Source organism: Heterodontus francisci, chromosome 26 (genome assembly GCF_036365525.1).
Source record: "Heterodontus francisci isolate sHetFra1 chromosome 26, sHetFra1.hap1, whole genome shotgun sequence".
Classification (NCBI taxonomy): domain Eukaryota; kingdom Metazoa; phylum Chordata; class Chondrichthyes; order Heterodontiformes; family Heterodontidae; genus Heterodontus; species Heterodontus francisci.
Window position 1 is genome coordinate 68,095,790 of NC_090396.1, and position 25,783 is coordinate 68,121,572.

The window sequence follows — 25,783 nt, forward strand, 5'->3', positions numbered from 1 at the left end:
TGCATCACAAGACGATTACAACACAGTCCAATTTTTCTTTTACCTGTTATTCACACAAACGCTTCCTACTGAGGCCATTTCTTGCAGTGACTGGGACTAAGCTGCCCCCTCCCTCCCCCTTCCCCCTCCCAACCCAACCTCTCTCGTCAGTCAAGGAATGTTGGGATCAATTGCATTACTCCCTCATGCTTCACCAGCTGAAATATGCTGACTTGGCACAGACCAGGGATCAAACCTGGGACTGTACTTATTTGCATCATGGTGCATTCATCCACTGAGCTGCAGGGTGTGTGTTGTACATTTCTGCAGGTTCTGCCCTGTTGATTAAAAGAAATTCCTAATCTATGTACTTGTGAACTCAGCGCATTGTTCAGCAATTGACTGTGCCGTCCAAAACAGTGAAGTTTGACGTAGGTTAAGAATAACTGGTTGTAATTTGAGATATGCAGAGATGGCGTCCAAGAAGCAGATGTGGTTGCTTCTGGGCCTTCCTCTGCATTGAAAATGAACTGATTCAATGTCAGCCATGCTTCAGTTGATAGCACTTTCGCCTCTGGGGCAGAGGATTGTGGGTTTAAGTCATGTTCCAGGACTTGAACACTTAAATCAAGGCTGACACTGAGGGAGTGCTGCACTGTCCGAGGTGCCGTCTTTCGGCTGAGATGGTAAACTGAGGTCCCACCCGTCCTCTCAGGTGGACGTAAAAGATCCTATGGCACTATTTCAAAGAAGAGCAGGGGAGTTCTCCCCAATGTCCTGACCAATATTTATCCATCAACCAATGTGTCACAAACATTATCTGGTCATTACCATATTGCTGTTTGTGGGAGTTTGTTGTGTGCAAATTGGCAGCCATGTTTCCTACATTACAACAATGGCAATGGAACCATACTACCCTTCAAAAGTACTTTCTTGGCTGAAAAGTATTTTGGTATGTCCTGTAGTCATGAAAGATGCTTTATAAAAGCAAGTTTTTTTTATATTAGTGGTTACTGGCAAAGTCTGCATTGTAACTGCTGGAGATGAATACTTCTATATTTTAGTTTGCTTTAGGAAGAAAGTTTTGTTCAGCTGAAATCCAGGCCCACTGCCCTTCAGACAGCTCCAGTTCATCACAGCATGCATTGAAGAGCAGCCACTCGAAAACAAACAAGGCCACTGCCAGTTCCAGCGGTAGATGTAATCCAATTTCCCTGTGGGCAAAGAATAAGACTATTTTCTACTTTTTGCGCAGAGCTTCCAAAACAGAAGACAATACTTGATGTAAGATTTTAAAACGGCAATGAGCATGTGCAAATGCAGCTGCCAGTGGATAGCAAAATGATTCCCAAACCAGTGCAGAGAAGCGGGGAGTGTGCTTGAACTGTGTTCAGCTTTCAGCAGCAGTTTACCATCACTGCCTCTGGTCTTGATGCAGGCAGAGGTGGTGGAAGACTCCAAATTCCACAGTCAAAGCTGTTTTTAGAGTATGAATCTGTTGCCAATTAGCAGAAAAGTGGTAATATAAATGGGGTATTATTTGGAGGCAAAGAGCCCCATGACGAGCATCTTTTCTGTTAAGGAATTGCTGCACTGATCATCCCTGTTCAATTAATTTTGAATTGAGAATTACATACTGAAAAAAATTTTTTTTTTCTTTCCTGTTCATTAGTAAATGCAAGCTGCTTTGTTTTAATCACTGCGCCAATAAACTTACTTCATTAATCTCTACTGCTGCTTCAAGGGAAAAAGCCCAAAGGGGGAGAAGCAGACATTCGGGTAGATGATAATAAATGTGGTTTTGTTCATTATTTTCCTTTGACTCATCATTATGGTGCTTCATGTGTTTCTGAAAAAAACGAAAAATGTTGCTGTCACAGTGGTAGTTCCAAAAGAAGTCAGTCTTCAATGCACTGTAACTGCAGTGGTTCCTTGCAAGTAGTGATCTTTGCCTTTATAATGAGGTATGGTTTCAGTTCAGTGGGATTCAATGCTATTATTCAAACTCCTAATTGCTGTGATAGAACAAATTTCATTAGACTCACGAATCCAAGTTGGTGATCATGTTATAATTGGGATGTTGTCTTTCATGGGAAGGTAATGCTTCCTGATTCAACATTTTTCACTTTCAGAAGGAATAAACTTGAGCTATCAATGAAGAGTAATAAAATGGGCATAGTCTCTTTAAGGTGCTCATAATATCAATAACATAGTGTCCCTTCCTTTCTGTGCCTTTTAAAATGCTTCCACTGAACTGACACTATAGCTGTTGGCCCATCAGTTATGAATGAATTTTACTGGTGTTCCTATGGAAACTGATCACATGCTTTTGTTGCTCCTAAAAAATGAAAATTAGAGACTTCACTATGTAGTTTTGTCAGAGTTTATAAGTGCCTGGTTTCTTCTCCATATGCAGTAGCGGAACATTAGTGTTAAAACTCTGCTTTCAGTGTTCAAGTGGCTATTTTTCTTTGCTTGTAGATATGAAGCTCTATCTCAGCAGTTTAACCTACTTAATGAAGGGGTATCCAAATTGGTTATTAAATCACGGCAGATTAAAGTAAATCAAGCTACTGCCTTGGCCAGAAAATCATCATCTAGGGTTCAAATTCTAAACTCCACTGCAGCATTGCATTGGTGATTTTCAGATGCATTCTCAACAGGTCAATGGAACACATACAATGTTTGGATTCAAGTCCTTCGGGTTTGTGCAGAGACTAAAACTAGCTGCACTTGCTTGTATTATGGGTATCCATGAGGGATTTTCAGGCTGCTTCACAGTTAATCTATATGCCTTTGCACACTCTATTCTGCTCGTCACATTTGCCAGCAAATTGGAGTCGATGCTTTTGGTGTCCTTTTGCCTGGATTGCTTCAGATTGATCATTGGTGCTGAAACCATGTGGTCACACACTCAGCCCAACATCTGACTCCAATGGACTGTGTTGCTGTTGATTTGATGTTATGCAACCCAAGCTCTTTTTCTAAGTGTATACAGGATAAATTGATACTTAATTGGGTCCTTTCTTGGGAGCAAAAAATACTCTACATCTTTCATTTGGTATTTTAGAAAAATACAATGAATGGAGAACAACAAAGCTGATTTTTCTTAACTACTCCTTACTAGTTTTATCGTAGAAATTACAGCACAAAGGTAGGCCAATTATGCCAGTGCTAACCTCACATCAAAGCTGTCTGGTCTAATATAGAAACAGGAAATCTAACCCTATTTACTGTGCTTTCCAGGTACTGTTTAATATTTTTTCAAGTGTTCATCTAATTCTCGTCGGAAAGCTGTGAATGACTCAGGTCCTGGATCAATATATCCTCTTTCTGAAAAAGTTTCTTGACTTCCCCATTGGTGATGTGGCGGAATAAAACCTGGCTGATCCAGGATTTGAATCTGAGATCTTGCACTGCATGATTTGGTGATCCAAAATAAAAAACTACTTCCAGACAAGTGAGGTGACATAGTCAGTGATCTTCTGGGATTGTCTCATTAATCCAGACCAGATCAATTATCCCAGTTTCTAGATTGTCCTAGCAGACTGCTCTTGATGGCCGAGGTGAAAATGGTGATTGGCTTTTATAGTGAAAATTTTAAATGATAAGGAAAATCTCCACTAGTTAAACATGAAGTGCAAAATGGAAAAATAATTCATTATCTGGTATGGGTTTTAACAAACTTTTAGATACTTTTGAGATACCTTCAGTTCATTTACTCAAGCATCGACTTGACAGTATTAAATCCAGTTCTTTCCTATTCGTTAATGGGATGTGGGCGTCGCTGGCGAGGCCAGCATTTAATGCCCATCCCTAATTGCCCTTGAGAAAGTGGTGATCAGCTGCCTTCTTGAACCGCTGTAGTCGTTGGGGTGTAGGGAGGGAGTTCCAGGATTTTGTCTCAGTGACACTGAAGGAACAGTGACATAGTTCCAAGTCAGGATGGTGTGCGACTTGGAGGGGAACTTGCAGGTGGTGGTGTTCCCATGCATCTGCTGCCCTTGTCCTTCTAGGTGATCGAGTTTGCAGGTCTGGAAGGAGCCTTGGTGAGTTGTTGCAGTGCATCTTGTAAATGGTACACACTGCTACTACTGTGCATTGGTGGTGAAGGGAGTATATGTATAAGGTGGTGGATGGGGTGCCAGTGAAGTGGAGTGCTTTGTCCTGGATGGTGTCAGGCTTCTTGAGTGTTGTTGAAGCTGAACCCGTACAGGCAAGTAGAGAGTATTCCATCACACTCCTGACTTCTGTCTTGTAGATGGGGAGTCATGATTTTGAACACCCGTAACAACCTCCTAACTCTCTCTGCTCCAAGGAGAACAACCCCAGCTTCTTCAGTCACGTCATATAACTGAAGAGTTGAGTTACTTGCTGCAAAATTCCAAGCCTCTGGCCTGCTCTTGTAGCCACAGTATTTGTGTGGCTGGTCCAGTTCAGTTTCTGATCAGTGGTAATCCCACGATGTTGATAGTGGTGGATTCAGTGATGGTAATGCCATTGAACATCAAGGGGAGATGGTTAGATTCTCTCCTGTTTGAGATGGTCATTACCCATATGGTGCGAATGTTACTTGCCATTTAATCAGCCCAAGCCTGGATGTTGCCCAGGTCTTGCTGCATTTCTACACGGACTTCAGTATCTGAGGAGTCGTGAATGGTGCTGAACATTGTGCAATCATCAGCGAGTATCCCCACTTCTGACCTTATGATGGAGGGAAGGTCATTGATGAAGCAGTAGAAGATGGTTGCCAAAATATGTGCTGCATCTGGGAATTTTTCACCAATCATAAAGTAATAGTTCATTATTAGGGCATTCTGCCTCATCAAGGGAGTATTGAAGTAATTTCAGTTCAGTTATCTCGTATGGTTCTATGAGATTTGAAACGGTTTTATAATTAAACTTGGGTATTTCATTTTAGAACCATTGTTTTTCTGAATTGAAACTTCAGTTATGTGATGAGACTGGAGAAGCTGGGGTTGTTCTCCTTAGAGCAGAGAAAGTTCGGAGGTTGTTAGGGGTGTTCAAAATCACAAAGGTTTTGATAGAGTAAATAGAGTAGTTTCCAGTGGTAGAAAGGTCAGTAATCAGAGACCCAGATTTAAGGTGATAGACAAATGTAGTAGAGTGGCAAGAGGACATTTCTTTTTTGGGCAGCGTAGTTTTGCACTGGAATGCACTACCTGATAGTGGGGTGGAAACACATTTAGTAGTAACTTTCAAAAGAGAATTTGATAAATACTTTAAGGATATTAATTTATAGGGCTATGGGGAGAGAGACCGGAAGTGGGACTAATTGGAAAGCTCTTTCAAAGAGCTGACACAGGCACAATGGGCAGAATGGCTTCCTTCTGTGCTGTAATATTCTGTGATTCTAAAATTAAATTCTGATTGCTTTTGCTTCAGCCTAAAAGTTAGTGAGCTTGGGTTAGTTCTTGCTTTGCATGAGGAGAGAGCTATTGTAAAATCTTCTCTTAAGCTCACAATAGCAATAGCCTCAAGTCTTTACCCATTTTCCTATTTAGTGTAAATTCCATAGCATGGATGATTAAAGAACCTTGTTTCATTAAATTGACAAAACTAGGTGAAGCGCAAGTCTTGACAGGTGTTTGTGTTTCAAAGGGCAATGTGTCACTGAGGTCTGTTCTCTATAAATTGGCTAAATGGTTAATAGAATTCATTTTGCATTATCATCCAGCAGCTGTGAAAAGTTTGACTAAGTCAAAAGGTCATTGCACTCAGTGTACCGTGACATCCAGAGCTAATGAAAATCACTCTCGGCTGTATTTGTGAAGCTGTTTTAGAAGCAAACCTCATACTTTTATGAAATGTTAATGCCTGAATCTATCAGTTGAGACTCTGTTTTGGCAGGTCTCCTTTGGATGCAGATGTTTCCTCTAGATTTGAGTGTCTCTTCCACCCACTGCAGTGAAATCTGAGTGTGAAAAGTTAACTATCTTGTCAGTTTTCCTGTTTTGTTTTTTTATTGAATTGAAGCATTCTCTTTATACTGAAAAAATAATACTTGCATTTGTGTAGTACCTTATGATATCTCTTGGAGATTCCCCCATATAGTTTCACAGTCATTTAATTTAGAATCAAGTCAATGTTACGCAGGTTCATATGGCAGCTAATGTGCCCACAGAAATGACCAATTAGATATCTTTGGTTGTTGCAGGACAAAAGTTGGTTCGAACACTAGGAGAGCTCACTGCTGCTCTTCAGTTACTACCATAAGATTGTTATTGCCAACTTGGGCAGGCAGATGGCTCCTTGGTTAAATGTTCAATTTGAAGGATGACATCTCTGGTGATGCAATACTTCCTTGGTACTCTCCAAGTGACAACTTAACTTAAATGAGTTTGCCATAGCATGGCATTCAAACCCTCGACTTTCTGACTCTGAGCTGAAAGTGCTGCCAGCTGAGGCAAGCTGAAGCCCTAATTTTTCCTTGTCCTCCTTGAAGAGATTGTCAATGTTAAAAATAATCATTATTTTGATGCGTGTAGGAAAGAGCACTTCAAATATTACTTCCTCAGTAAAATGGGTTAACGCCTGATTTCCAAAAGATGTTACTGATTGGACAAATCCACATGACTCTTGGGACCCTGATGGATGACATCTGGATCCATCTCCCTCTGATAGTTTTTGAGTGAATGGTGTTGGAGATCCTTTCCATTCCAGGTCAGTGTTGAGCCTTTGACTTGCATTTGAGCGTCGAGCGAAGCTTCCAGAAGTGAGAAGGATTTTGTTACTTGCTCCTCTCAATGGCAGTTCTACAGAAACAGACCTGTCAGAGCAGTAATCTAATTAGCTTACAGCTGATGAAATGGATCTCCATGTCTTTACATCAATGATAGTAAGAATTTCTCTTCAAGGAGATATAGTCAGTGGGGCTATTTGCTCAATTTGCATTCTTGGGGAGCTTTGACAAAAACATGCAACAGGAAGAAAGGTTTTGCAGATGGAAAATATGTGTAGATATAAACTTTTAATGTATAGTTGTGAAGAGAGTCGTCATGCCGCTGGCTTCAGAAACGTGCTGTGGTAATTTTTTCCCCCTCGGTAACACTTTGTTTGCTGAGGTAAGTAAAAGATGCTTTTATTCAAAGTGAATAAGACTTTACATTGTAAGGTGGTCTGCCTCTAGTTTAGAAACTATAAAGGTTAAAAAGGTTAGTCACTTGGATAGCTTTTAAAATCTTACTGGAAAATAGAAGCCCGAAAGTATTGGTACTCATATTCAATTATTAATAGCAACCAGATGGCATTTTAAATGATAATTTATGAATATTATAATTCCCTAATTATCAGAGTTAGAAGTGCACATTCTGCCAGGGGTTAACTGGGTGGGGGGGGGGGGAAGGCATGTAATTTGCATAATATTACTGGAAATGAAGGACAATAGTTAACTGAAATATGACCTATGTAAAGTGTTCTCTGAAATGAAAAATGCTGAATGGACCTTGAAGAATACAAAATTAATGGGAACAAAATTAATATGGCTTTTTAATCTGGTTCTTAATCAGTCTGCCATAATTTTGAAGATATGCTATTTATTTTAGAAATTAGCATATCTGATTGCTTGAGGAGCTGAGTTCCCACATTATATTAAAACAGTATTTCTGGTGGGTGATGTGCTCTATACATAAATTGTGCAGAATTATAAATTTGAGTTTGTGTCTGTTTGCGCTGCAGCATTAAGTTGTGCAGCTAACTGCAGCTATCTTTCCCTTCAGAACCAACATACTGCCTTCACTGACACAACCCAATATACATTTGCAAAAATTGCCTATATGGAATTAAACCTAAGTTAGATCACTGTAAAATTGCTACCATTGTTGTGACTGGCTGTTCACAGGTCTGTGAACACTCTCCTACTCATTATCCCTGTGTCTTGTTTAACATGTTGACTCTTTTCTGGAATTTACATTTGCATGAGGTTCGCATGCATGCACTGTCTTTAAAGTAGTTGCAACGCAAGTATGAGTTTGATCAGAATTATAAGATCTGTAATTAAGTTAATAATTAATTGTCACCACAATTGGTGTTGCACTAACAGCATTTGAAAGGTCTCAACCAGTGAGCAAAAGGATTAAAAATCTACAGTTCTTCATCTGTAAGTGCCCTTTATTTATGCCTTTCTTAAAATCTTAGCCATTTTAGCTCGCTTCCAATGCCTAACTCAGCCCCCTTCAAGCAAAGTTATGCCCCAAGCACCAAGAAAACTATTTCGTTCCCTTTGGACTGTTAACTGTTAGAGAGGTTAATTTGAAGAGAGGACACTATTAAGAGCCAAGTGCTGCAAAACAGGAAACCTAACAGAGTTACAGCTGTAGAGACATGTGAACCCACAAAAACATGGAAATAAACTTGAGCATGACAGACATGAGAGGTGAAGTGTGAACATTCAGGGCTCTCTATCACTTAAAGAGGAGAAATGCCTGTTTTGATACTTCAGGATGTCTTTATAATGCCTCGACTCTGTTAGTTATAGGATCAGGTAACCTGGCAGCACCTCATTTATGCTGCCTTCCTGCGAAGGAAACTGTCAAGGCCAGACACAAGCTCTCTCATCTTTGTTTGGGAGTCAGATCAGAACTTGACTCCATAGTTATACTGTTCTTTTGCTTCAGAGGAACTCTAAAGGGCCTGAAACCCAGTTAATGTTAAAAGCTGAGGAATTTTAAAATAACTAATGTTCTCTGACAATTTTTTTTTTTTTATTCATTCATTCAGGGATGTGGGTGTTGCTGGCTAGGCCAGCATTTATTGTCCATCCCTAATTGCCCTTCAGAAGGTGGTGGTGAGCTGCCTTCTTGAACCGCTGTAGTCCATTTGGGGTAGGTATACCCACAGTGCTGTTAGGAAGGGAGTTCCAGGATTTTGACCCAGCGACAGTGAAGGAACGGCGATATAGTTCCAAGTCAGGATGGTGTGTGACTTGGAGGGGAACTTGCAGGTGGTGGTGTTCCCATGTATTTTCTGCCCTTGTTCTTCGAGTTGGTAGAGGTCGCGGGTTTGGAAGGTGCTGTCGAAGGAGCCTTGGTGTGTTGCTGCAGTGCATCTTGTAGATGGTACACACTGCTGCCACTGTGCGTTGGTATCACAATGTTAGAGAACTAAATTCCACTAAGGAAGCTCAGCGATTGTTTTCTTCATTACTATCTTACTTTTTAATAAAAAGGCATTGGAATGCAAGTCATAAAATACTTTGAGTGAATATGGTCAGTGTGGTTTAATTTAGTAAAGTTTGTGAATTCTTAATAAATGCAGCATTCAGGGCAAAAGGCCATAGGTTTGATCTATAGTCTCTGCCGAGTTAGCTGATCCCAGCTGTTGTGGCAGCAAAGCAGCTACATTTATCTTCAGCATCCATGGTCTAGGTCAGGGAATCTCAGACCATGGATCCTATTCCTGAGCACATTACAGTGACCTCTGCATGCAAATGGCTAGTTTGGACAAGAGGGACTCAGCAATATTCTGCAACATTTGCTGTTATGGGCTGTCATATGAAGAATGACCACTTTTATGAGGTGTTGGAGGGCACCAGTGTCTGCAGCACTGCACCTGAGTAGTAGTCAGTGCCTTCAGGAAAATAAAGGCAAAATTGGGCCAAAAAGAATGCTTGCTCTTTCTTAGCTTCAATTCATTCTGAAATGTGTTCATGTTTCAAACTCTCTTCGTTCATTCCTTTTTTCCAGGAGACTAAGGTTTAAGGATATGACAAAGCAATAAACAAGGCAACAAACTGTTTTTGGCACTTAATCAACTGCAAGGACATGTCTGCAAATGATGCTGTCATTTGATGTGCAGCAGCTTAGTTTTCTTTGAATAAACTGTAACTTCATTTGTAGCATCTTGGTACTGTAGAATGTGTGGATTTTTTTCCTTCCCCAAAATGTAAATGACTTGTGGATGTAGCTTATTTCTCGAGTAGTTATGTCTAATGCTACTATTAGTCACTACAGAGAGGATTTGTAGAGCGGTGCAGGTGAGAATTTATTGTATCTGTACTGATTTCTTGGCATGCATACTGGAAAAGCTCTACACATGCACCTGTAGTGCTGCGTGCTGTTCTGCCACTCCAATCAATTTCTGTTAACTTGGAAAGGGTTTGTGGAACAATTGGTTATTTTCCTTTGGTAAAGAAAGATGGGTAACTGTAGATGTGGATTCCACTGACCGTGCCTGTACAATTGATGGTGCAATGCAAAGCCACACCTTGCTTTCTGCAATAACCAGCCTGCATTTATTTTCAGGTTATGACAGGTGCACATTTTGAGGCATCTCATAGAGTCATAGTGTCATTTATGGCACAGAAGAATGCCATTCAGCCCATCGAGTACATGTCTTCTATGTACGGAGCTGTGCTGTCATCCCGCTCCCCGGCTCGATTCCCGTAGCCCTACAAGTCTATTTCTCTCAGATGGCCATCCAACTTCCTCTTGATGTTTCGGGCACCTATTTTGGAATGTCATGTTTGTATGGTATATGTTACTTCTTGGTACATTTGTACAAATGGATTATTAAAGAAACAGACAAAGATGCTTCACTTGGGCCGGAGGATTGCTTATTTTTTCTCATTTGTGGGATATGAGCGTCACTGGCCAGCCCAGCATTTACTGCCGTCCCTAATTGCCTTTGAGGTGGTGAGCCGCCACTTTGAACCTGCAGTTCACGTGGTGTAGGTAAACTACAGTGCAGTTTGGGAGGGAGTTCCAGGATTTGACCCAGCAGCTGTGAAGGAACGGTGATATAAGTTGTCAAGGGTAATTAGGGATTGGCAACAAATGCTGGCCTTGCCTGTGACATCTACATCCCATGAAAGAATTTAAAAAAACACCAATGGTGCACAATGGCTGCAGTGTGCACCATTTACAAGATGCAATGCAGCAATTCACCAAGAGTCCTTTGACAGCATCTTCCAAACCCATGACCTCATCCAAGTCAAGAAGATGTATGACTTGGAGGGGAATTTACATGTGGTGCTGCCCTTGTTCTTCTAGATGGACGAGGTCATGGGTTTGGAAGATGCTGTCAAAGGACTCGGCGAATTACTGCATTGCATCTTGTAAATGGTGCACACTGCAGCCATTGTGCACGATTGTTTTTTTAAAATTCTTTCATGGGATGTGGATGTCACAGGTAAGGCCAGCATTTGTTGCCAATCCCTAATTGCCCTTGACAACTGGGTGGCTTGCTAGGCCATTTCAGAGGGCAGTTATGAATCAACCACATTGCTGTGGGTCTGTGTCTGGAGTCATGTGTAGGCCAGACCAGCTAACGACAACAGATTTCCTTCCCTAAAGGACAGTGAACTAGATGGGTTTTTGTGGCAATCGATGATAGCATCATTACTGAGACTAGCTTTCAATTCCAGATTTGTATTAATTAATTAATTGAATTTGAATTTTATGAGCAGCAATGGTGGGGTTTGAACCTGTGGCCCCAGGGTATTAGCCTGGGCCTCTGGATTACTAGTTCAGTGCCATTAACACTATGCTGCCATCTCCCCTCTTGGGGTGCCATTCAAGGGATTGCTTTGTCCTGGATGGTGTCGAGCTTCTTGAGTGTTGTAGCTGCACTCATCCAGGCAAGTGTGGAGAATTCCATCACACTCCTGACTTGTGCCATGTAGATGGTGAAAAGGCTTTGCGGAGTTAATCGCTGTAGAATTCCCAAGCTTTTGACTTGCACAATATGTGGCTGGTCCAGTTAAGTCTGGTCCATGATGACTCCCCCAAGATGTTGATGGTGGGGGATTCAGTGATGGTAATGCCATTGAATGTCAAGGGAAGGTGGAGATGACCATTGCCTGGCACTTTTTTGGCATGAATGTTACTTGGTACTTATCACCCCAAGCCTGAATGTTATCCAGGTCTTGCTGCATGCAGGCACAGACTGCTTTGTTATCGAAGGAGTTGCAAGTGGAACTGAATACTGTGCAATCATCAGCGAACATTCCCACTTCTGACTTTATGATGGAGGGAAGGACATTGATGAAGCAACTGGACTTGGTTGGGTCGAGGAGGACACTGCCCTGAGGAACTCCTGAAGCGACGTCCTGGAGCTGAGGTGATTGGCCTCCAACAGCCACAACCATCTTCCTTTGTGCTAGATATGTTTCCAACCAGCGAGAGTTTTCGCCTGTTCCCAGTTGACTTCAGTTCTTTGGTGCCGCACTGGGTCAATTGCTGCCTTGACGTCAAGGGCAGTAATTCTCATCTCATCTCTGGAATTCAACTCTTTTGAACACATTTGAACCAAGTCTGTAATGAAGTCTGGAGCCAGGTGGCCCTGACAGGACCAAACTGAACATCAATGAGCGGGTTATCGATTGTGTCAATTGTTTGGTGATTTATGGAAATGGGATGCTCAGGCTTCTCCCTTTCCCTTTCTCTTGTTCCAGAGCAGCATGCGACCCTTGCTTCACATCTTCTTCCTGATAATGGGGCTCACATCAGACTGTTGGGACTGCTATAGAGCCCTGGTGTCAATCCTACATTTGCTTGATTTGTACTGTGATCAATATACACCTTGATGTAAAAAGTTTCAGATAACTAACTGCCTTGCTCATTGAAGTGAGAAGCTGCCTTGTATTTTTGAGGATTTATTCATTGTTGTTTATTTTCAGTTTTTTGTATGGATTTTTACTACAGTAAGATCATACATGTACTTGTGTATGATTATTTTTGTATTTTATGCATACAGTATATATGTCTTTTATATATTGTACATTTGTGTGCCTGATAGGGTAGTGGAAACATGCCAGTGGTAACTTTCAAAAGTGAATTAGATAAATGCTTGAAAGGAGAAAAAATTGCAGCAATAAGGGAGAAGATTAGGAGAGTGGGATGAACTGGATTATTCTTCAAAAGAACCAGTGCAGACTCAATGGACTGAATGTTCTTCATTGCTGAACTATTGTATGATTCTATGTCTTGGACAGTCAGTTGAACATTTTTAGTGCAGCTTCATTGGCGAAATGTTATTTAACTCTGCTCAGTAATATTCTGTGTTGCATCCATCATTTAACAGTGCATCTGAGTTAATGCTTAATGGGGTGGGAATATATGTGTCCTGCTTTTGTTTCAAGAGGCATTGTTGGCTTTTTGGCAACTTTCAGGTAAGGTTGGGCTACAGTTGTATACAAGCAGCGCTTCAGTCCCAGCATTAAATTGCAAATGTACTGCGTGCACACACCCCATATTTAATTGATTACTTAATTTTATAAAGTGTGCAGGAAGATCAATGGATGCCTGTTTTTGAGTATAAATCATCCTGCTTTTCGTAAATGAGAATTGCACTGTCATTTATATATCACTGTGAAAAATGGAAATTTTGGCAGTATATGGTAATGCATTTGGGGAAGGCTAAAAAGGCCAGGGAATCCACATTAAGTGGTAGGATTCTGAGGAGTGCAGAGGAACAGAAGGACTTTGGAGTGCATGTCTACAGATCCCTGACGATGGATGGACAGGTAGATAAAGTGGTTAAGGAGGCATACGGGATACCTGCCTTTATTAACCGAGGGCTACCTGCCTTTATTAACCGAGGCATTGAATATGAGAGCTGGGAGTTTATGCTGGAGCTGTATAAAACACTAATTAATTAGGTGACAGCTGGAGTGCTGCGTGCAGTTCTGATCACTGCACTATATTAAAAAATGTGATTGCGTTAGAGAGGGTACCAAGGAGATTTACAAAGATGTTGCTTGGACTGGAGAATTTTAGTTATGAGGAAAGATTGAATAGGCTAGGGTTGTTTTCTTTGGAGCAGTGGAGGCCGAAAGGTCTAGATAGAATGTAGGAAGGCCCAATTCCCCTTGGTTGAGGGGCCCGTAAGGAGGGCCATAGATTTCAAATAAGGAGGAGGTTTAGAGAGGATTTGAGGGAAAATGGTTTCCTCCAGAGGGTGGTGAGGATCAGGAACTCACTGCCTGAAAGCATGGTAGAGGCAGAAACCCCCATAACGTTTTTAAAAGTACTTGGATATGCACTCGAAGTGCTGTAGCCGACAAGGCAACAGACCAAAAGTTGGCAAGTAGGATTAGGCTGGATGGCTACTTGTTGGCCTATGTGGACATTATGGGCTGAATGGCCTCCTTCTGTGCTATAAATTTATATGATTCTATGATATGTGTGCTCTTACTTCTTGCAGCAGCCCTTTTTAAAAGGAAGCTACTGTATTAGATGCTGGAGAGGTCTTAATTTTCAGATTCATAAATTTCATATACTTACTCCAACTAAGATTGCTGACAGACATCACCTTGTGTTGTGTGATCCTTTTATATGCACGAAAGCAAGAGAAGGCTGGCAGAACATTTTTGAAGAGCAATGATATCTTTCAGAACAAGGACCTCATCTGTAGTGCACACATCACTGCTATTCCAAATAAATGCAATTAAATCTTAATAGAAACTGCTCAGATATTGCAGAGATTTCATTGAGCACGACAGGAGCATTTCTGCAACAAAAATATTTTTAAAAGGCTGGCATTTGTTTGAGATTGTGATCAATGGAATATTATGTTCATCGCATCTCTCAAGGCATCCTTTATAATCAAAAGAGTAGAATAGACAGAGTAGAAAGAGAGAAACTGTTCCCATTGGCAGAAGGCTCGAAAACCAGAGGAAACCGATTTAAGTTGATTGGCAAAAGAGCAAATGGTGTCATGAAAAGCTACTTATGCAGCGAGTGGTTAGGATCTGGAATGCGCTGGCTGAGAGTGTGCTGGAGGCAGATTCAATCGTGGCTTTCGAAAGGGCATTAGATAAGCATGTGAAAAGAGAAAATTTTCAGGGCTATGGGGAAAAGGTGGGGGAATGGGACTAGCTGAGTTGCTCTTAGAGAGCCAGCACTGGCACGATGGCCGAATGGATTTCTGTGCTATAACTATTCTATGTTTCTATTTTACGAACTTCATTTCTCACCAATTGTATGAAATGGAATGTGTGAGACGATGAAACTTGAGAGTTTTTGTTAGAGTTCATTCATATTTTTCCGTACTTCAAATTTTTTTTTGCAATGGCATCTATTTCGTTCAGGTTCTTAAGTACCTAACAGTTTAGAAATGCTTGTTACATCAGTTTGGTTTTCTGCATGTACTTTTGTTACAATGTTTCCTATTTATTATAAGTAGATTGTATGTGCCTTCTGGGGAGGTGGATTGGTTGAGTGGATTGGTGCTTAGCCAGCAAGGGAAAAAAACACTTATGATTCTACATTTGATTTGGGGCATCAATGTGCTCCGCACAGAATGGTAGGATGTGAACTGCTGCTTGTGCATTCTTGATCTCAGCTGTACTACTGTGGGTACAAGTCAAACACTTTTGCACAAGATTCACCCAGGGTGCTGCTTGTGGACTTCCTCATAGCCAGCTTGAGAGTGGGATTGATGGAGTTTGAAAGCAGGTTGCCCACTTAACCTCAGATGACACATAATGAAGTCAGAGAAAATGTCTTTTTAAAATATGTATATACATTAAAATTAAAATGAAATATGCTCAGATTTCAAGCATTGGCCAACTTCAAGTATAATATTCCGTTTAGTAAAAAGTTTAGTTCCAGACTTTAAACTGACATTCGATAACTTTTCACACAATGTCTGATCAACAGGTTTATTCACTCATATTCTCTTGGATGAAGCTGCTCAAGCAATGGAGTGTGAGACCATCATGCCTTTGGCACTAGCTAGTAGACACACAAGGATTGTTTTAGCCGGGGATCATATGCAGGTGAGCGATTATGGTCAAGTTTAAACTTCGTTACCAACTGTTAGAATATGAATTACAAACTAGTTTGTTAATACTTGTGGGGTTACTAAATGACTGCAGACTTGTTTGCATTTGTGTTTTTATTTCAGTGGCAGCAGGGAATGCTGCAATGTCACATTAATTTATCTAGGTAGTTTTTTTTGTAGTTTGGTTGCAGTGAGGTTTTGGTGGATGTTGTTTGGCTTCATCTTGATTTTGTTGCTCTTTTAAATCAAATTAGTGAATAACATGGCAGAGACTGTGTAGTGGCCTATGCTTTGCTTGCAGCAGGTTCTGTCTTAAAAGCCAGAAATTCTTGGTGCACATCCAGGTTTAATATGCTCTGAATGGCTTATTCTTTTGATGTAATCTTTATGCTGGCACTGAACTCTCCTGCTCCCTGCCACCGCAATCCTAGAGTCTTCCTTATATGAAACTAAATTGAACTCATTTACTTCAGTTGCGCAATGTCCGGATCTCGGCTGAACAACAGTCTGCTTGATTTCCTTTTCAAATTAACAATTAAGTTTTTTTTTTTCAAAGCAAATTTTACTGACCTGATCCTCCTCAACATTGCCAGGGGTTTCTGTTTTAGTTTAGTGTCTTCAAACAGCTTGGCTATGCAATCACCCCATTTATGTAGTATCACAGTAACTGTTTTATAAGAAAATGGCTGGAAAGAAATGGTTCCTGCTGCCGGATAACACTTAGTATTCCAGTGATAATTGTGCACCAATGCCCTTTAAAGTTTAAAAGATAGAAAGTTCCTTCCAAAGAGCTCACATCCACAGGTTTTGGGCAGATGCGGCACAAGCATTATGTGAAGATTGCAGTTGGTAACTCTGGACAGTTGAATGCATTTGAATTTGTTGCTAGATATGCAAGTCTGCCAGGAGTTTCTCAACAAAGAGGTATTTGGGACATTCTCAAAAGTGTATGGTGTTTATGTGCCAGTTTCCCTATTGATAATACATGTCCAAGAATGTCGTCTTTGTGAAATTGATAAAAGGAATTTTTGCCAACTTTACTTCCTGACCATCTGTTAGGTTAACAGGGATTTCTGGCTTGCAAGCCTGACGTGTGGCAGGGGCCTTCAAGCATTTTTCCTTCTCTGAGCGAAGAGGGTGTAGGAAGCAAAGATGGGTTCGGCATGTGCTGTTCATATGCTACTTTTCCTCTCATTAGTCGTCCTCCTGCTCCATCCAAACGCATTCATAACTATTCCTCCTGTTATGAAGGAAGCTGGGGAAGCATCCTGTTCTGTGGTTCCACCAATGTTGCTCTGTAATCAGTAAGAGCATTGTCCTGAGTGATTAATTAATGACTTCATAGTAAACGTGCTCCTAGGTAGCAGTGATAACAACATGATTGAATTTTGCATTCAGTTTGAGGGCGAAAAGAGGGTATCTAAGACTAGTGTTCTAAATTTAAATAAGGGTAATTATGAGAGTTGGAAGACAGAGCTGGCTAAAGTGAATTGGGAAATTAGGTTAAGGGATAGGTCAATAGAGATGCAAGGGTGGACATTTAAGTAGATATTTCATAACATTCAGCAAAAATACATTCCAGTGAGAATGAGAGACTCTAGCGGAAGGACGCACCATCCGTTGCTAACTAAGGAAGTTAGTATCAAATTGAAAGAAAAAGCGTACAATTCAGTGTAGAGTAGTGGCAGGCCAGAATATTGGACAGAATATAAAAAACAGCAAAGAATGACTAAAAGAATAATGAGAGAGAAGTTAGAGTATGAGAGAAAGCTAGCTAGAAATATGAAAACTGAGAATAAGAGTTTCTGCAGGTATTTAAAAAGGAAAAGAGTAAGTAAAGTGAGTGCTGGTCCTCTAGAGAGAGAGTCTGGGGAGTTAATAATGGAAAATAAGGAAATGGCAGAGGAATTGAATAGATGTTTTGAATCTGTATTCACTGTAGAGGATAAAAATAACATCCCAGAAATAATTGTGAATCAAGAGTTGAAAGGGAGGGAGGAACTTAAAACAATTACCATCACCAGGGAAAGGGTACTGAGAAAGTTATTAGAACTAAAAGCCGACAGGTCTCCAGGTCCTGATGGACTTCATCCTAGGGTCTTAAAAGCAATGGCAGCTAAGATAGTGGATGCATTGGATTTAATTTTCCAAAATTCCCTAGATTCTGGAAAGGTCCCATCAGATTGAAAAATAGTGAATGCACCTCTACTATTCAAGAAAGGAGGAAGACAGAAAGCAGAAAACTACAGACCAGTCAGCTTAACATCCATCACTGGGAAAATGCTGGAATCTATGATTACGGAGGTTATAGCAAGTCATTTAGAAATTGTCAATGCAATCAGGCAGAGTCGACATGGTTTTGTGAAAGGGCGATCATGTTTGACTAATTTATCTTTGAGGAAGTAAAGACAAAAAGCAAAAGGTGGTGGAGTTGCATTGCTGGTTAAAGAAGAAATTAACGCAATAGTGAGGAAAGATATTAGCTCTGACGAGGTGGAATCTGTATGGGTAGAGCTGAGAAACACGAAGGGGCAAAAAACGTTAGTAGGGGTTGTATATAGACCCCCAAACTGTAGTGGTGATGTTGGGAATGGCATTAAACAGGAAATTAAAGATGCATGCGATAAAGTAACATCTGTAATTATGGGTGCCTTTAATCTGCATATAGATTGGGCAAATCAAATTAGTCACAATACTGTAGAGGAGGAATTCTTGGAGTGTATACGGAATGGTTTTCTGGACCAATACTTTGAGGAACCAACTAGAGAACAGGCCATCCTAGACTGGGTATTGTGTAATAAGAGAGGAATAATTGACAATCTAGTGGTGCGAGACCCCTTGGGGATGAGCGACCATAATATGATAGAATTCTTCATTAAGATGGAGAGTGACATAGTTGATGCTGAGACTAGGGTCCTGAATCTTAGTAAAGGAAACTACGAAGGTATGAGGCCCGAGTTGGCTATGATGGATTGGGAAACGTTACTTAAAGGGACGACGGTGGAAAGGCAATGGCAAACATTCGAAGAGCACACGGATGAACTGCAACAATTGTTTATTCCTATCTGACGCAAAAGTAAAATGGGAAAGGTAGCCAAACCATGGCTTACAAGGGAAATTAGAGATAGTATTAGATCCAAGAAAGAGGCATATAAATTTGACAGAAAAAACAACAGACCTGAGGATTGGGAGCAGTTTAGAATTCAGCAAAGGAGGACCAAGAAATTGATTAAGAAGGGGAAAATAGAGTATGAGAGCAAGCTTGTGGGGAACATAAAAACTAACTGTAAAAGTTTCTATAGGTATGTGAAGAGAAAAATATTCATGAAGACAAATGTAGGTCCCTTACAGTCAGAAACAGGGCAACTTATTATGGGGAACAAAGAAATCGCTGACCAACTAAATGCATACTTTGGTTCTATCTTCACAAAGGAGGACACAAATATCATACCAGAAATGTTGGGGAACACAGGGCTTAGTGAGAGAGAGGAACTGAAGGAAATCAGTATTCGTAGAGAAATGGTGTTGGGGAAATTGATGGGATTGAAGGCCGATAAATCCCCAGGGCCTGATTGTCTGCATCCCAAAGTACTTAAGGAAGTGGCCCTAGAAATAGTGGATGCATCGGTGGTCATCTTCCAAGATTCTATAGACTCTGGAACAGTTCCTCCAGATTGGAGGGATGCTAATGTAACCCCACTATTTAAAAAGGGAGGTAGAAAGAAAACAGGGAATTACAGACCAGTCAGCCTGACGTCGGTAGTGGGGAAAATTCTAGAGTCCATTATCAAAGATTTTATAGCAGAGCACTTGGAGAACAGTGGTAGAATCAGACAGAGTCAGCATGGATTTACGAAAGGGAACTAAATGTAATATCTCCAGATTTGCTGATGACACAAAACTGGGTGGGAGTTGTGAGGAGGATGCAGGGAGGCTTCAGGGTGATTTGGGCAAGTTGAGTGAGTGGGCAAATGCATGGCAGAGGCAGTATAATGTGGATAAATGTGAGGTTATCCACCTTAGTAGCAAAAACAGGAAGGCAGATTATTATCTGAACGGCTATAAACTGAGAGAGGGGAATATGCAACGAGACCTGGGTGTTCTCGTACACGAGTCACTGAAGGTAAGCATGCAGGTGCAACAGGCGGTAAAAAAGGCAAATGGTATGTTGGCCTTCATAGCGAGAGGATTCGAGTACAGGAGTAGGGATGTCTTGCTGCAATTATACAGGGCCTTGGTGAGGCCACACCTGGAATATTGTGTGCAGTTTTGGTCTCCTTATCTGAGATAGGATGTTCTTGCTATAGAGGAAGTGCAGCGAAGGTTTACCAGACTGATTCCTGGGATGGCGGGACTGACGTATGAGGAGAGATTGAGTCAGTTAGGATTATATTCGCTGGAGTTCAGAAGAGTGAGGGGGGTGGTGGGGGGGGGGGGGGGGTGCTCTCATAGAAACCTATAAAATTCTAACAGGACTTGACAGTAGATGCAGGAAGCATGTTCCCGATGGTGGGGTGTCCAGAACCAGGGGTCATAGTCTGAGGATGTGGGATAAACCTTTCAGGACTGAGATGAGGAGAAATTTCTTCACCCAGAGAGTGGTGAACCTTTGGAATTCGCTACCACAGAAAGCAGCTGAGGCCAAAACATTGTATGTTTTCAAGAAGGAGTTAGATATAGCTCTTGGGTTTAAAGGGATCAAAGGATATGGGGGGAAAGCGGGAACAGGTTACTGAGTTGGATGGTCAGCCATGGTCATAATGAATGGCGGAGCAGGCTCGAAGGGCCGAATGGCCTACTCCTCCTATTTTCTATGTTTCGAAGCAACGTGGATAAAGGGGAACCTGTGGATGTGGTGTACTTGGATTTCCAGAAGGCATTTGACAAGGTGCCTCATCAAAGGTTACTAAACAAAATAAGAGCCCGTGGTTTAGGAGATAACATATTAGCATTGCTAGAGGATTGGTTAGCCAACAGGAAACCAAGAGTAGGCATAAATATGTTGTTTTCAGGTTGGCAAGCTGTAACAAGTGGAGTGCCAGAGGGATCAGTACTGGGGCCTCAACTATTCACAATCTATATCAATGACTTGGATGAAGGGGCAGAATGTATGGTTGCTAAATTTGCTGGTAACACAAAGTTAGGTAGGAGAGTAAGTTGTGAAGAGAACATAAGAAGTCTGCAAAGGGATATAGATAAGTTGTGAGTGGGCAAAGATTTGGCAAATGGAGTATAATGTGGGAAAATGTGAAATTGTCCATTTTATAGAGTTTTAGAGTCATACAACACAGAAACAGGCCCTTCAGCCCATCGTGTCTCTGCCGGCCATCAAGCACCTACCTATTCTAATCCCATTTTCCAGCACTTGGCCCGTAGCCTTGTATGCTATGGCGTTTCAAGTGCTCATCTAAATACTTCTTTTGGCAGGAAGAATAAAAAAACAGTATTATTTAAATAGAGAGAGATTGCACAAATCTGAGATGCAGAGGGATCTGGGTGTCCTAGAACATGAAACACAAAAAGTTAGTATGCAGATACAGCAAGTGATTAAGAAGGCAAATATAGTGTTGTCATTTATTGCAAGGGGAATGGAATATGAAAGAAGAGATGTTTTGCTACAGTTGTATAGGGCATTGGTGAGACCAGATCTGGAGTATTGTGAACAGTTTTGTTCTCACTTAAGAGAGGATATAATTGCATTGGAAGCAGTTCAGAGAAGGTTCATTCGACAGATTCCTGGGAAAGGTTGGACAGGTTGGGTACGTATTCATTGGAGTTTAAAAGGATGAGAGGTGATCTTATTGAAATGTATAAGATCCTGAGGGGACTTGACATGATGGATGTTGAAAGGATGTTTCCCCTTGGGGAAGAAACTAAAACTAGGGGGCACAGTTTAAAAATAAGGGGTCTCCCATTTAAGACAGAGATGAGGAGAAATTTTTTCAGAGGTTGTGAGTCTGTGAAACACTCTTCCCTGGAGAGCAGTGGAGGCAGGATCATTGAATGTTTTTAAGGTAGAGGTAACCAGATTCTTAACAAACAAGGGAGTCAGAGGGTATCAGGGGTAGGCAGGAAAGTGGAGTTGAGTTCACAAACAGATCAGCCAGATCTTATAGAACGATGGAGCAGGCTCGAGGGGCCAAATAGCCTACTCTTCTCCTAGTTCGTATGTACGGTCGTATGATCTGGATACCTATTAATTTCTCCACTCGTGATCAGGCGCCTAGCCTGCGCTTGATAGGAAGAAAAATAAAAGTTGGTATTCGGGAAGAATAAATTCAAATGGGCTGAAGGGTTTTCATTCAGTCTTGTGATCTCTCTCTCTTCCCCTTTTCCCACAGTTTCTTAGCAGTTGAAAAGCCTCCTTGATGTCATGTTATGGTTGCAAAACTGCATTCTACTTTTTGTACAAAACTTTTGTATATCACCGGGTTATGTTTTTCAAATACACTATTGACAATACCGCTGGACATTCCAAATTCAGCAGCAGCATAAAGGCAGTGATTTTTATAATGAGCATTGTCAGTGGATTCTGTGATGGGATGGAAACGTGTTGGTAAATCTGCTTATGGATTACTATTGTCTCAATTTATGGAACAAGTCAGGTCATGAGATAGTGTTTGTTGTCTCACTTTCTTATTTGTAAAGGGGAAACTTACTTTAACCCAATCTTTAATGGAACTGAACTGCTGAAAAACTTATTGTAGTTATGTATTTGGCATTGTAGTGTCATAGAAGGCTTCACCAATAAGTAGAGCGGAAAGAGTTTTGAAAAAGTATCAAAAATTTATTGTTGCAGTTTGAAGATGTTTGAGACTTTCATCTGTACTTACTGTCTGTCCATGAATTTCACACACATTTTGAGCTTGAGAAACTTTAGAACTTCAAGAACTTTCCCAATTCTGATCTTCCAAATCGTTTGTTCCCATTTTCTCTAAATGTACATTGTTTTGTATTGCTCAAGATTAATTCGTGGGAGCATAATCACCAGGTGTAATTTACAGTTTGAATATTCCAGTGCATGTTTGTTGATGTAACACTAGAGCATCCAGCTTCAAATCCAGTCTGGCTAAGGTATCTCGGTATCTTGGCAGACTTCCATGGAATTTTACAGCCCTTACCATCGCTACTGAGACAGCTTCTTTTTGAAAATAAAAATTTGCAGCCAAAGATCAAGGTCCATATTATATTGCTTTTGTTTTACGCTGTCAGTAATTAAAATCGTTTACTAGATTGCATGGCACTTAGTGTTCTATGAATTTCTTCACGCTTGATAATTCCAAGTGGCAGCCTCCATTCACCGTATTTTTTAATGTCACTTTTATTGTCAAACATTTCTGAAGTTAATATAGACAGGGAGATGACGACTAATGCCTCCTTTTGATCAAGTGTTTTAAAAATGCAGAATAGTCTGAGATTCTCAATGGAAAGTATTTTTGATCTCTGCCAGTTGGAGGACTGGTTTCAGTTTCCAAAGTGATGTTTCATTTTTCTGCTGGTCGTTAACTTAATTGAAACCCACTGAGCAGAATGTCCATTTTTCTGTAGTCTCTTTAAAGTGTTTAGTTTTAATAAACTATGCCTCAAAAGTAAGAAAAGAAATTTTGAAATCAAATCTTGAACATTAGCTCTGAATGTGTTTAATATTCTAAATATTATGACAGCTTGGTTTGCAAGTTAACTTTCATCTACCTTGAAGAAAATGGAGTTAACTGTTCCCCAATTAGTCATACAGTGGCCAAGTGTCAGAGTTTAGTCATCTCCTTCTGATCCTGTCCTGTGGTCTCCATTGTCTGTTTTCCTGCTCAGTACTCTCGTCATTTGGCTCAAAGCTCCAGGCAGAATAACTGTTTTAGCCAGTGAATGTATAGCAGTGGTATACTTAAGACACGGAAGAAAGTGTATAAAAGCAGAAAGCCAAAAATAAGACAGTGTTCTCCTTATAACTATATTTTTTCTTAGCAAAGTGCAAATTAAAAATAGCTAATGTACTGCTTTATCATTTCCAGCTTAGTCCTTTTGTATACAGTGAATTTGCCCGGGAAAGAAACCTTCATGTCTCTTTGCTAGATCGTCTGTATGAACACTACCCTGCAGAGTTTCCGTGCAGAATACTACTGTGCGAGAACTATCGTTCACATGAAGCTATTATCAAGTAGGTATTTTGAGTTTTCCATGTTTTCTTGGTATGTGACTCAATTACTTACTGGTGGTGGTAAAAGCAGTTCCTCTGTCAGTACTCCCATTTGAAAATCTAACTAGCGGTTACTCAGAGCTGCTGCTGAGGGAACCGAATTAACTTATGTAAACTGTCTTCATGTTTGCATCTCTATTGACATTACGCCTTCCTCACAGTGATTGGTACTGTTGTATTTTTTAATAAGATTACTGACCATGACACATACTCTTCAACCTGGATCGTCATTTTGCTATTTGTAAAGAGAGGGGAACAGTGACAGTTCTAAAATGCCTGCCAATAAAAGTGGGACATATTCAGTTAACAGCTTTTGCTTAAGGAGTAGAGTGCAAATAAACACTAAATTTATTTCACTGCATTGGATTAATATCTGAAGGTGGAAACTACTGAAATGTGCACTTCGCATAAATCTTTCATCACAGCTCAATCTAAACATGTACAGATGCAGCTTTGCAGAAACAATTAACAATATTACTTCATTCTGATATCTCTTTTTAACAAAGTCCCAAAATGAATCTGCGATACCTGTAATTTAAAAGAAAAGCTTTGAATCCCTATTCCTATTTTGCATGAAATCTGAGGATTGGGTTAATTTGTTGACGCTGTTGATTCTGCTCGTTTATTTATCATCTAAATAATTTCCTTAAACCTCATCAAAACATATCTCTTCGACCACACTTCCAGTCACCACATCTAATTTCACTGCTGCCCTGCATCCACTCCATCAATGTCAATTACCTTGTGACATGTACCATATTAGAGACACCATATAATTATAAACTGTTCACTTTAATTAATCTTCGGGTGTATTGTGTGCTCCCTATCGGGAGTCTGACTACCGGGAGATACCACTGTGTCTGAAAACTCCTCAGTTGTGCATAATTCAAAACTTAAGCATTGTTCGCAGAAACAGCGGTAATTGCATTTCTGCTACATTCTAAGATTATGATTTGCACTGAAATTTCTTTTCACAGGGGAGCGAACTATTTAAACATTGCTCGGATTTTTAGTTGCCAGTTTCCATTGTTCCGATTTGCTATTTCACTGAAGCAACACAGATAAAATGTGCTTGATGCTTTTATGTTAATGAGATGCGAAGTACATTTTAGGTATGGGCTTTGAGTTGGAAATGTCTCATTGATTTGGGCTCACAGTTATAACATGACACTGGGTGTGTTGTAAATTAATTTGCTGTTCTTGTGGAAGGATGTAAATAATCAGAAGTTCAGGAAGAAATTTTCTCCATTTTTAAAATGGAATCAGTGAGACGTGAGATGGAAAGCTAAATTTGATTCAAATTAAACTGCAGGTCAGCTGGAGTAATGTATTTTCTTTGGTTTTGGGACTTGAATAATGTTTTGAAATTTTCGCTCTAAATCGATGCATAATGAAGACCACATGATATACACAAGTATTGCAGAGATGCTGCATAGTGACTTTAAACACAATTTCAATTCTATTTTAGTTACACTTCTGAACTATTCTATGAGGGTAAGTTGATGGCTAGTGGAAAACAACCAGCACACAAAGATTTCTATCCACTAACATTCTTCACCGCCCGAGGAGAAGATGTGCAAGAGAAAAACAGCACTGCTTTCTACAACAATTCAGAGGTGAGGTAACAAAAAACAAAAAACTGAAAATTTATATCTCTATTGGTTGTGTCTGTCCATTGCCCATTATTTTGGTTTTATCCATGGACCCTGTTAATTTTAAGCTAGGATTTGTTGCAGTTCTCCAATTATTGATAGTGTTATTTGCAACCACCATGCACACGTCTGATGGAGTTTGTGCTTTGAATTAATGAAGTTGACTGTTGAATGAATCCCCAATCTGAATTGGTTATTGGAAACTTAATTGGAG

At 40.4% G+C, this 25,783-nt stretch overlaps 1 protein-coding gene across 2 annotated transcripts in view; it reads left to right on the top strand.

The window, feature by feature from the left end:
* Positions 1-25,783, top strand: part of helz (helicase with zinc finger) — a 308,260-nt gene that overhangs the window by 132,174 nt on the left and 150,303 nt on the right. For both annotated transcript variants that reach the window (XM_068058498.1, XM_068058499.1), the window contains exons 17-19: positions 15,600-15,718; positions 23,733-23,878; positions 25,386-25,533. In XM_068058498.1, the coding sequence (XP_067914599.1) occupies positions 15,600-15,718; positions 23,733-23,878; positions 25,386-25,533 (413 nt within the window). The remainder of the gene's footprint in view (positions 1-15,599; positions 15,719-23,732; positions 23,879-25,385; positions 25,534-25,783) is intronic.